The sequence below is a fragment of the Leuciscus leuciscus genome (assembly GCF_965113295.1).
Source record: "Leuciscus leuciscus genome assembly, chromosome: 13".
NCBI lineage: Eukaryota > Metazoa > Chordata > Actinopteri > Cypriniformes > Leuciscidae > Leuciscus > Leuciscus leuciscus.
This window is the reverse complement of record NC_138737.1, coordinates 16638003-16651280: the sequence shown is the minus strand read 5'-3', so window position 1 is coordinate 16651280 and position 13278 is coordinate 16638003. Positions and strand designations below refer to the sequence as shown.

The 13278-nt window shown below is 35.1% G+C and overlaps 1 protein-coding gene and 1 long non-coding RNA gene across 3 annotated transcripts; one reads left to right on the top strand and one right to left on the bottom strand.

Moving 5' to 3' along the window:
• Window positions 1-4231: 4231 nt before the first annotated feature.
• Window positions 4232-10538, bottom strand: LOC309512685 (uncharacterized protein). 2 transcript variants are annotated; one of them, XM_082188400.1, is made up of 6 exons: window positions 10456-10538; window positions 9389-9483; window positions 7046-7197; window positions 6579-6777; window positions 6262-6410; window positions 4232-5249 (listed from the first exon to the last, which is right to left on the bottom strand). In XM_082188400.1, the coding sequence occupies exons 2-6, from the start codon at window positions 9408-9410 to the stop codon at window positions 5160-5162; spliced, it is 612 nt and encodes a 203-aa protein (XP_082044526.1). In that variant the 5' UTR covers window positions 9411-9483; window positions 10456-10538; the 3' UTR covers window positions 4232-5159. The 2 variants fall into 2 exon arrangements, with proteins under 2 accessions (XP_082044526.1, XP_082044525.1); XM_082188399.1 differs by lacking the exon at window positions 10456-10538 and having other exon boundaries at window positions 9389-9539.
• Window positions 7132-12555, top strand: LOC309512694. Its single transcript, XR_014211144.1, has 2 exons — window positions 7132-7234; window positions 12213-12555. It is a non-coding gene; the product is annotated as an uncharacterized lncRNA (long non-coding RNA).
• The last annotated feature ends 723 nt before the right edge of the window (window positions 12556-13278 follow it).

Genomic DNA, 13278 nt, shown 5'->3' with positions numbered 1-13278 from the left:
AAAAACTCGAGGCCCAGAGAGAAGGAAATGAATAGTGGAAAAAAGTCGTTATTTTTGTTTGTTTTTGAGCACAAAAACTATTCTCGTCGCTTTATAAACTTAAGACTGAGCCACTGTAGTCACTTGGACTATATTAACGATGTCTTTAATGCATTTTCTGGGCCAGCAAGTTATAGTGTCTTAGAAGCCTATGGAGGAGTGAGCCAGCTCTCAGATTTAATAAAAAAAAATCTTAATTTGTGTTCCGAAGATGAACGAAGGTCTTACGGGGTTGGAACAACATGAGGGTGAGTAATTACTGACAGAATCTTCATTTTTGGGTGAACTAACCCTTTAAGTAACACTGTCCTTCAGCAACACCGGTCGGTAAAGAAAGTGTAGCATATTTTGCCTCCTTTGAGCCTATTGAGACCACGCTGAGGGAGATAAAAGCGAAAATTAAATGATTGGCTCGTTTCCCTGTCATTGCAATTATGCCCGCCTAACGAAGTTAGTGAATTTAACAAATTAAAATTAATTTGAAATTATGTATTGAGAGTAATTAATAATAATAATAATGATAATAATTCATTACATTTATATAGCGCTTTTCTCGGCACTCAAAGCGCTTTACATAGAAGGGGGGAATCTCCTCAACCAGTAAGTATTCGGCTCAGTAAAATTAGAGCAGCATCTCCATCATCATTACACTTGCTGTGTTTATTAAGAATGATCATAGAAGGTGACTATTAATAATAATTGCTTAAATCAGTCATAGTAACAACTAAAAACAAGAAAAAATGCTACTTGATTGTTGTACATTGATTTAATAATATCAATTTAATAACATATGGTACATTTGCAATATTTAGTTTATTGTTGAGAGTGTAAGATGCTATTCCATTAAAACAGTAACTGTTTGAAAAAATGCAAAATGAATTTACAAAAAAACAGTTAGTCTACTTTCATCAGTTTGCACAAGTTTTTTCATAATATTATTTTTCTTAATCATTTTGAGGTTCAGAAACATGATAACAGCACAAGCCATCAGACTCAGCACACATCCGACTATGATGAATTGATGATTGGAAGACTGTGTGTCCTTCTTGCTGCTTACCGCTTGCACTTGAGGCTTTATGCAATCTAAGCACAAAAAAAAAACACACACAAAAGTTTCACATCACTTATAGGCTATCATTTAAGATGAACTGTGGAAATGAAACAAATATATCATGGTAGTCCTACTTCTCCTATAATACTTCACCAAAAACACAAGAAGATATTTTGAAGAATGTGTTGACGGTAGCCATTAACTTCCAAATGAAAATTATTTTTATTTTTTTAAACTATCTAAGTCAATGGGGCCCATCAACTGTCTGGTTACCAACATTCTTCAAAATATCTTCTTTTGTGTTCAGCAGAAGAAAGAAACTCATACAGGTTTGGAACAACTTGAGGGTGAGTAAATTATTACAGAATTATCATTTTTGGGTGAACTATCCCTTTAAGATTTCAGGCAGTCTCTTTATGTCACCATGAACTCAAAATTAACCATTCCTTTTTATGGAATATAGCAATATGCTATTTATAAATGATTTATCCACACTGTAAAAAATTATATGATCAATAAGTAATGACAACATATGTTTTAACATTGCTTTAACTCATCAAAATAAGTTAAGTAATTTTCAGCTTTTTTATTATGTTAAACAAGATTCAACTTAATGTAATTTAACTTGAAATGACTAAGTTGATTGTTATAAAAAATTTAAGGCAGCAACTTTTTTTTCACAGTGCATGCACATCACAATTTTTTTATATAGTTTGTGTGCCCTTGTAATCTTTAATCAAAATAACTTCCACTCCCCTACTCACCTGCTGCATAATACTCTGTATTTCCTTCCTGAATGTAATGACCCAGTGGAGGCCACAAGGTGCATCTGTAAACACCACAGTCTTCTTCAGCAGTACCAGGGACCAGGAGAGAGTTGTCCTCCCTCACCTCATAGGAATGATGTGCAAACTTAAAGAGTGTTGTAATGTTTTTTAACAGATCCTTCGAAACAAGTCCAGCTAGCACATCAGAACCCTCTTCAACCTGTAAAATAAGCTTGCTTTAATAACAGACTGCTCCAGGAAACATTCCTCCTAATGTGTATCCAAAGTAAATGTAGCCTATCTGAGCGAATATTATTGTTGACAGGTTGAATTGCAGGTTGCAGTTACTGTTAACAGTTTTTTTGGGGGGGGGGGGGGAAAGACAGTCAGACACAAACCTTGTACCAGGTGATTCTCCTGTACTTTACACCTTGTTCAATGGTAGCATTGCATGGTATTTTAATCCAGCGTTGCTCCTCAATCGACATTGAGAAGTAAACCAGATGGACTGAAGGACAGAAATTATAACATCATTTAATGTATTTATTAGAGGCTGCACTTGTATGAAAACACACTCAATCGAGATCATTCTGTAGCTTTTTTGTTTTTGTTTTGGAGAAGCGGAAACTTTGTTCATGTAAACATAGCCTACACTAGGTTACTTTCACTTTAGTATTTACTTGTTCTTTTTACGTGTTTCTCTTTCTTGCAATCATGCAATACATGACGGTGTGCGTGTAAGAATAAATGCATTTTCTACTTACACATTAAAAAGTAGATGTGCAGCATGATTATGTTTCTATAAGATTTCTCCTTTCTGCAGCAGAACTGAAATGGTGCTATTTCATAAACCCGGAAATGACGATGTGCGATCTTATTGGTCGATTCGAATAACAACAACAACAAACACAAACGTTCATTTTAGCATTTACTAATTTTATTGTTTGCGCAATTTAATACAGTTAACAGTTATATTTGTAAAGTGTTGTCCGGTAGGCTACATATTGTGAATGAACACCTCCTTTGGTAGTATTAGGGTATGCATATGCATAATTGTATCAGTAAAACACACACACACACACACACACGCGCACACACACACACACACACACACACACACACACACAAATGGGTCTACATACAGGATGTAAAGAAAAAAGGGGTAAATATGTGACAATTTTTTTTTTTTTTTTTTTTTTTTAAATAACCAAAACCTGGACTCCTGATATTTAGGCTAGTTGTGTTTCTTTCTTTCATTTTCATTTCTCTCTGTGTCTCAGTATCACTTCTACTTTTCACTACAATGGTATAATTGTGAAACCACAAAACTGGTTACAAAACCTTGAAAAAGAATTCCAGTGAAAGTATCAGAATTAGATTAGAACTGAACTGAAAAATGTTCTCAGCAATTTAGCTACGGATGATCCTCATAATACTGAGAAATGAACTGAACTGAATTCAAACTATAAGCCAACATAAATATGAATCTGTCCATAACACGATGGCTATATGAATATCTATACAAATACATATTTAGCCTATTGCCAATTTATTTATCCATTTAATATTTATAATTGATTCATATATAAGAAGACATATTCACTCTTGCGATCCATAAAGCACATAATTTTGCTACTGACAGTAAAATATTTACAGAGGATGTACAAATACAAAAACAAACAAAATGCAACAGTGTGCATTTTGGCCGTCCCTCCTCCCCTAGGAATAATCCATCTATAAAAAATAATGAAGAATAGCAAAACCACACAGAGAAGAAACAAACACCATCAACCCAACCTTGAGCCAACAACCTTGTAATTGTTGACAGGCTTGCGTAAATGCAGATGCGTAAAACTAAATAGACCCCATCAGCTTTTTTGTGAACCCTTACGAAAAAGAAGTATAGGCTACTTCAAGTTAATTTTATGAAGTGTACTTAAGTAATGTTTATATATAGTAAAGTATATTTTTAAGTATACTTTATGTAGTAAATATACTAATATCAATGTGTACTTGTAGTAAACTTGTAAGTGTACTATTTCAATACTGCTTGGGACTAAATTTGCCCACTTTTAGTATATAAAAGTAAACGTTTAAGTGTACTATATGTGTAACAGTAGTAAACAACTAGGTTTCTCATTTGTAATGCATCTCTGTATTTTTATAAAATGAAATTACACTGTAGTGTAGCCTACTCTCAGTAAACTACTAGTTTAGTTTAAGTTTTAGTTTAGTTTTCTTTAAATGAACATAACATTGTAGCCTACTTATAGTTTACTATTTATATGCTATTTTTGCACTTGCAGTATACTACTATGTTCAAATGTAGATATTATTTTTTATAGGCCTACTTGAAAAATACCTTTAACACAACTTTAATTTTAAAAACATTTTATTAGCTTCATGCATCCTTTTTTATCAACACTTGAATGTCGGTAAGTTTTATAAAGAAAGTCAACATTTTAAACAAAAAAGATGAGAAAATCTAAATTTTGTCAAAGACTACGCCTTGATCAGATTCAGAACGATGATCAAAACACAAATGGAGTAGGTCGAATCCAACACCCCTAAAGCTTCAGTCTTTTCTCTTCATGGGTTACGCTTCATTTCATTTGGTATTAAGCCGTTTTGATTTACACGCTGTTTAATGTTTTGATGATCACGTTATTTTCCATTAGAGTGAGCAATCTTCTATCACTTGTTTCAGCTTCTTCTTCTCCTGTGTTTTGATCCGGAGATTCTGTACTAGAAGATAGTGTCATAGCGCCCCCTACCGTATAACAGTGAAAACATGGATAGCTGGAAAATTCAGTCAATGGTGGGGAAAAGTAGAATTAAAGTACATTTCTATACACTACCAGTGGACTAGCCTACACAAAAATTCAAATACGCAGAATTAGAAACATATCTGTTTTATATAAACATTCTGATCAATATTTTCAAACAATGTAAGTTTCATAAGACTGTATATGGAAAACTATGAAAAAAAAAGTATATTTAATAGGCTACTCGATCAAAAGTGTTAACACAACTACAAGCCAAGTATACTTTGAATACTTAATTATACATTTAAGTATATCTCGATCAAAAGATACAGAAGTACAGGCAAAACATACTTGGACTTTTTTCTCAGTATAAGTCAAGTACATTTAAGTGTAATTTGAAGTATATTTCTGAGAAGTACATAAAGTATATTTTTGAGAGTATATAAAATGTAGACTGAAAGTGTACTTTCTTATTTTTAGTTTAAAAGAAGGATACTAATAGAACACTTGAATAAACTTCTTTTTCGTGGGGAAATCTCAGTCTTTCCAGCTTGACCTTGTTCCAGTCTTGCTTCCCCTTACTTCCTGTTTTCTTCTTGCTGTGCTAAATATGACTTGATCACACACCTGTGAAAGGAAATTTTACATCAGACAGGCTTCAGAAAACACTCTCCCACATATCCTACACTTAGCAAACAGCCATGTGGTTTATGTCATTTCAACAATCTCTGAAATCAAAAGGTTTGTCATTGTTTGCTAAATCAATCAGGTGGTAAAAGAATTGAAAATCTGAAGTGCATACACAGTCTACAATGTTATCTTATTGCTATAACACCATCACAGGGTTCTGCAGAAAGAAAGAAAAAACCCATTATTTCCTGTGATGGGGTGGGTGTATGTAAGCGAGTGGGATACGTTTGAAGCGAGGGGAGCTGACTTATAGGCCTCACCATCTCTGTTTCCTGTTGTGTAACAGTTTCTGAAGAAGTGCAACAAAAAAAAAAGTGCAAAAAAAATGTATAATAAAAAATATTCACTGCAGGTCTCTGAGCTTTATAAAGTGTGGCTATATATCTCAAAATGTGACTTCCTTGTAGGCTATACACTACTGTTCAAAAGATTAGGGGTGGTAAGAGTTTTAAAATATTTTTGAAAGAAGTCTCCCATGCTCAACAAGGCTGCATTTATTAGATTAAACTACTATAAAAACAGAAATATTGTGAAATATTTCAATAAAAAAAGTTTTCTATTTTAAAAACAAAGCTTTTCAGCATCATTACTCCAGTCTTCAGTGTCACATGATCCTGGTGGTTAATGTTTTGCTAGAAACTGTGCTAATTCTGTGATGAATAGATAGTTCAAAAGAACAGCATTTGTTTGAAATAGAAATCTTTTTTAATTTGTCCTTTCTGAATAAAAGTATTAATTTCTTCAACAAAAAAAACAACAACAACAACTTAATGATCCAAACCTCAAGTTAAAAAAGTCTCTGATATTATCACGTGGCCAAGCATTGATTTAATTCCAGAGTTGTTTGCATGTGTTGCGCAGTGCTGTTTGTACGTTTCCTGGAAATCATTGCGGGGAATGTGAAATAAAGGTAGTTTGTTTCACCGATTTGAGCTGCTATTATACTCACCCCCACAGTTACAATACAAAGGATGATTTTGGCCATGCTGAAGAGAGAAAGGCCGAGCACAGCCCAGTTAACAGTTATATCATCTACAGCAGGACAAGAGTAATCAGGGATCATGGTGGAGGGATAAACTGTGCTCACATGCAAACATTCTGAAAATGAAGAGAAACATTTATTAATGCTTAGCTTTCTGAGATCTCGCATGCAATTACAAATTGAATAAGAAGAGATTTGGTTTTGGTGACACCAACATAAAGAATATCAATAGTAAAGTCAAATAGATTAGAAAACTAACTAGATTGAATGGGGTTCTAAATTACCTGAGATATTCAGTCTAATAAGAGATTCATCATTTCGACCCCCAACCTCTGCAGCCAGGTAGCATTTATATTCTCCCGAGTCTGAAGGCTGCACGTTATGAAACTCCAAGGCCTCTTTCTCTCTCAGAGAAACAGATGTGAAGTTAGTAAAGATTGTATCCTCTCCATTTTTTCTCTTGATGATAGGATTAGCCGTACTCTATAAAGAAAGACACAGCTGTGTTAGGGGATTTTGTTGTGGTGTGGTGTTTTCTGGTTGGTTGGTTGGTTGGACAGACCAACCAGGTCAAAATGTTTCACTTGTCAGATGATATGTGCAGAGTTCCTTCTCATCAAAGGAAATGCTCTGTTTGCTGGCTAACCATTCTTTTTGACTTAAAAAAATCATTGGTAGAAATAAAACAAACTGACAAACTACACAAGCATTTTAATAATGCCAAGCAAATTAAGCCATCAAGGTTACTCACCTCTATTTTGTACCATATGACATAACGGTACGTTGTTGTTCGGTTAGTAGCTTCACAAGGTAGTCTGATGACATCGTTACAGTTTCCCTTAATGAGGTCCATGCTTTCTGATATCCCACAGTGCAATGCTGCCATTGCAAACAACAGCAATGCTGCAAACAGGGACCAATACATAACGTCAAACTAGATGTGAGTATTTCTCAAGATATTTCCAATTCACATCAGCAAAAAAAAGTTCCATTTTGGTAGTACTGGGGTCCTTGTTTGAACTTATAAAACGACTTACTATTACGCTATGCAGAGCTTAGATATTTCCTAATAGCCATCTTTAGAATTTTATGTTAGAACTTCCGTTTTTGCGGTAGCTCTGTATATTTATATGGTTTTGCTGTTGAAGTGTAATTGGTAAAGTGGATTTACTTATTGTAGAGTTAATGAAAGATATCATGAGCATTGTAATGTATGAAGCGGATGTCATAACAATAGTCAGTATACTGGGAAGATTTTAAAACAAGTGGTTCATTCATAAATCCGTAATGATCTTATCTTCATGCTTTGGAAATACAAACCGAAAGACAGAACACAACGAGTGCAGTGCTGAAAAGGAGTGGGGTTACAAAAGCTCAATTTTTTGACAATGGTGAAATTAAATTTGTTTAACACAGTTAAATGTTAAAAAACTTCAGACTTGCTTGTTCCACAAAATAGACCTGGCTTTATAATTTTTGTATGTAACAAAGAAATGATACCTTATTTTAATAATTCATTTCTTACAAATGTGGCTTTATATCTTAAAATGTGACTTCCAGATATATACTACCATTCAAAAGATTGGGGATGGTAAGATTTCTAATTGTTTTTGCTTCTGAGCATAAGACACTTCTTTCAAAAATAAAGGCCTTCTGAAGTGTTTTGTGTAAAAAATATCCCATTCCGTCAGAAGGCCGTATGCATCGATTTACTGCGAAAAAGTAACCCTTAACCTGACGCATGACACACTGACGAATGCGGAAGCGCAGAGGATAGAGCAAAACAATAAAACGGTCACGAATAAGAAGTTGTGTAAGAATAAGAATTCGAATAAGAATTTTTAAAGAGAAATGTCGGAGGAGCTTGAGTTTGTTGCCCAGCCCTGTTTGTTTGAACCGTGAAAGGCGTCCAAGCTTACGCTACTCCTACATCCTACGTCATACATGGCGTCAAGTGTTCATTTTTCGACTTGCGTAGGCCGTCTGCCGGAAGCTAGTAAGTTGATTTGGAATAAGAATATTTTTCTTACACAAACACATCGCTTCGCTTCGCTTCGCTTCAGAAGGCCTTTATTAACCCCATGGAGCCAGATGGATTACTTTTATCATGGATGGATGCACTTTTTTGGGCTTCATTTACTGCCATTATAAAGCTCGGAAGAGCCAGGAGATTTTTTTTATATATATAACTCCGATTGTATTAATCTGAAAGAAAAAAAATCATATACACCTAGGAAGGCTTGAGGGTGTTAAATCAAGGGGTAATTTTCATTTTTGGGTGAACTATCCCTTTAACTGAGAGAGAGAGAACGTGCAAAAGGACAAAAGTTTAATTTTCACTGTGAAGTAACATGAACAAACAATGAACAGCTGTATTTGTATTAACTAACATTAACAAAGATGAATAAATACAGTAACAAATGTATTGCTCATGGTTAGTTCATGTTAGTTAGCAAATTACTGACATGTAAAGCAATGTTCATTTGAAAAAAGCACAAAGCAAGTTGTTGTTAGCTAGTTGCTTTTTTTTCCAAGTATAGGCTATTGGTAGAAAATTAGACTATTAGTTAAAATAAACTTTTTTATGCTACTTTTTTAATTCTACTATTTAATATTGAGATGATTATATACCAAAATTGATCAGGTCTAGCAAAGAAGGATTTTTTCTTACAAAGCTATGCAATCCAGGGCAAGAAAGGATGACAGCCTTTCGGCCAACTCCGAAGACCCTATTATTTTGTAAAACTAGGCACTTTAATAACAGGAACAAATGTTTGTTTTTTTTTGTTTTTTTTTTACTTAACTCATAAACCTCAACCCCATTTCCTTAACAGAAAAGAGAACAAGACTATAAAGTGAAAATCTCTTCCCTTCTGTGTGGCTCTAAGTCAGGCATCTTGATTTCAACGTAAATAAGCATCCACGAAGCACTTAAAATCACCACACAAATACATTTCAGTGGAATATTATTCCTAAATAATATGGTATATTGTATTATTAGTTATTTTAAAGAAGTTATGTTTCAAAATGGGGAGTAAAAAAGCTTCATGAGCTAAAGCAAAATATTCTGAAATAATGTCTGATTTTGACTTACCTAAAATATTTTGATTTCCCATTCTTAGTTCTTTACCGTGGGTAAAATGTAGCCATCAGTGATGATGGGGAAACAGCTGTTTCTTAACACTCCATCTACAAACAGAAATAATATGTCATAAGTCGGAAACGACTCGGAGAATCTGCTTGAACAGAAAAAAAAAAAAAAAAAAAAAAATCTTGTCGATGTCTCAATTCTGCCCTCTAGTGCTACTCTGACACGATGACCAAAAAAAAAAAAGGTTTTACGTTAAACACAATATAAAATAAAAAGATAATTGACTTGAACTAAACATTTCTATCAGTTTAAAACTCAATCATTGACTTTCATGCTATGCAAATTTGACCATTTCATCACTGACTTAAGTATCTATCCATATCTTTCTGTTAAGTTCATAATGCCTAATTTTCTGTACTAAAACACTTTTATACTTTCATTTACTTATAATAAAGATGTATAGAAAAACAGTAGGCTATACCTTCTCTGTCATGATGTCTTGAACCCATTATATATTTTTAGCATTATCACGGTCAGCCCCTGAAAGTTGTTGTTCAAATCAACAACAATTGGTCAAAAATAATCATATAAAAAGGCTATTAAACACAGGGAAATTTCATTCATAAGATTCATAAATATGTTTTCACTAGTGAGAACTGAATTGATCACACCATGGCAGATTTGACATGTTTGTCAAGTCTAATTCTGTTAAATATAATGTGATGGTATAATGGAAATACTGACAGTTTAGAAACTGCTGCGCACATAAAGAAATGGAAAAAATTCGCATATTTTCACAGCGTCATAGTAGGTGACTGGAAAAAAAACAACTTTAAATTGGGTTTAGTCAGTGGTGCACTTTGCAGAGTCTGCACTTGTAATGGAACGTTACAGTCATCATTATGTTGAACTAACGGAAGTATTATTTAATAAACACATTCTTAATGTAGCTAATTTCATTTTTGCTCATGCAGACTGACATTAGAGAGACACCTGCTCCTGTGGTGGAAGTTACATATTTCACCAAAGTTTTTCACCACTATCTTCTCCTGTTTCTCTCTTTCACTCACTCTGTCCTGCTCTTTTGAAGTCTTTGTTTTCCTTTGAGTCCCATTTGCAGCCACAAATGGCTGAATCACAGAGCTGTAAAGCTGCTCTTCCCCTGCAGTAAATAAGTTGTCTGTGAAAGAGTGACGGTGGACTTGCTTTTCCTCAGTCCGGAACTCAGCCCTCTCCTCTCTCTGGACGCAGAGACCCTTCTGCCCGTAACTGACCGTACGACATGCTTTCTCCTCCATCCTGTTGTTCTTCATGTTGGGGATCCCCTATACTTTTCTCCTTTTCCTCTCTCCTTCTCTCCCTCTCGCCATCTCCTTTTCTTGCTGACAGGATAGTGAAGGATCAGGATATTAATAGGAGGCTGTATGAAAGGGAAGAGGAAGACAGCGAGAGAGGGTTGTGATTACGCCATCTGGATTAAACAATGCCTGAGCTACCTCAAGACGGACACAATGAATGAGAGGACAGCAGGGGGAAGTGAAAAAGGAGGAGATTCTTGGCTTCATTTTACCATCTATACAAAGATTTCTGCACATTATATATGAATTGTGTCTTCTCTAACCCAAAGTTCTGGTCATCTGTTTGGTTATATAGCATCTGCTTGTACAATTTTGTGTGAATTTACAGTTTATTCTTGGCTATAGTTACCATTCTTTCACGAATTTTACAGTAGTTCTAAAATTACATGACAACTGCAGTGCATATGCTGCATCCAAAACTGCATACTACAGACCACAGACCCCCAAATATGTGACCCTTGATCACAAAACCAGTCACAAGTAGCACGGGTATATTTGTGGCAATAGCCAACAATACATTGTGTGGGTCAAAATTATCGATTTTTCTTTTATGCCAAAAAATCATTAGGATATTAAGTAAAGATCATGTTCCACAAAGATATTTATTACATTTCCTACCGTAAATATATAAACATTTATTTTGGTGAGCGAATGCAGCACAATCGCGAACATAAATGTAGAAATTTAAAGGCGATTTTCTCAATGTTTTGATTTTTTTGCACCTTTGATTTTCAAAAAGTTGTATTCCGACCAAATATTGCCTATAACAAACCATACATCAATGGAAAGCTTGTTTAGTCAGCATTCAGGTGATGTATAAATCTCAATTGAAAAAAAATTACCCATGTGACTGGTTTTGTGGTCCAGGGTCACATATGATCATTCTCATTTGACCCCAAACTTTTTTTTTTTTACGAATAGCCTACTATGAATTTGGACATGCTCTTTTCAGACTCTTTTCATGCACATACAGTTATTCACATATGGAAGTAGGCACATTCGGAAGCACGGCGTATCTTTGAATAGGGCCAGGAAGTGACTGTAATATATTTAATCGAGCTACAGAGGGTAATTGCATTGTTGCTCAACAGACTTCATCTCTTTGTCAAAGTATGCAACTCTCTGGGAAATTCAACTGTTTTACATTTGGCGAATTAGCAGCTATCATTGGCCAAAGACCGCCCAGAGGCCGTCTGACTGACATGTAAAGCAACCAATCACAGTTTGTTTTGTTCCATGTCATGTTTAGGGGTGTTTATATATGCATAGTGCGGCCTCTCTCCTACTTTATGTTTAGGGGTGTTAACATGTAAGGCCAATGTCCAAGCAATAACTGACCGGTGTGTAAAACTCTTGGACGTATTTTAAAGACACACTTTTGAAAATACAGCGTTTAGATGATCCCATTGTCACAGTTGTAAACATGACGACGTTCTTCTTTCATGAGGGGGTGTGATCTTTGTTTCCAGGTGGATCGTTAATGAACACGACACACGGGTCTCCCGGACATCCTGTAGAATTCAACCAATCAGATGACGACTTCAAAAATCCTGAAGTGTTTCCAGTTAAGTGTGCCATATGCATCAGACGTTCAGTCAGCGGTCCGTGGTCGTGACGTCTGAGTCTGAGACTACCCCTAACCCTATACCTAAATATGTATAGCGCACACCCTGAAAGCTTTCGCAACCAATGATAAAGGCCTTTCTCCACGCCCCTAACTTTCGGCACGCTCCAACCTTTCTTCACACCTATTACTCCAACCTGCAGATCACACTTGGAATTGGTGGCTAATAAATGTTGTTGTTTTTTCGATCTCATTTGTACATTTTCGTATGATCTCCTGACACCCACTGACAGTTTAGGGGTGGGGTTACTTTTTTCCAAAAAATCATACATGATATAATGTGATACAAAATGGCCACCTCAAAAAATAGTTACGTTTGCACATCACCTCTGTCTTTCGGTGTTTCGGAACATGCACACAACGTCAAAGCCCATTGTAGTCCAATGATGCTGGACAAAGCAAAGCTGCAGTCATTATTTCCAGTCTGTTAGTTCTTCCTAAACTTTGGCCGATTTACACAAATCTCTTAACTACAATAGTGCACTATGTCCACAGTACTCAGTTATCATGAGGTTGCTTTTTAAAATATTCATTGTTTTATTTTGCTGTTGCTTTTCATGTTTTTGTTATCAGTAACTTGTTTTGTAGTGTATCTAAAATGATCTCACCACATCACACGTCTCACCACATCAGCACTGAAAACACCCCGTCTTTTTGAGATTTTCTAAAATGATGTACAATATTGCCTTATAGGCCTAATTACAAATTATGGTCAGCTTTAGAAGTTTGGTACAGGCCTGTTTTACAAGATCCTCTTTGTGACTTTTTATGGAATTTAAAATCTGGCCACCGGAGATGTTCAACTATTGAACATGTAAAGCGCTTTGAGCGCAGAGAAAAGCGTTATATCAATGTAACGAATTATTATTCAACATGAGTGTACTAGTGTGTATCATATTGTACACGAATGG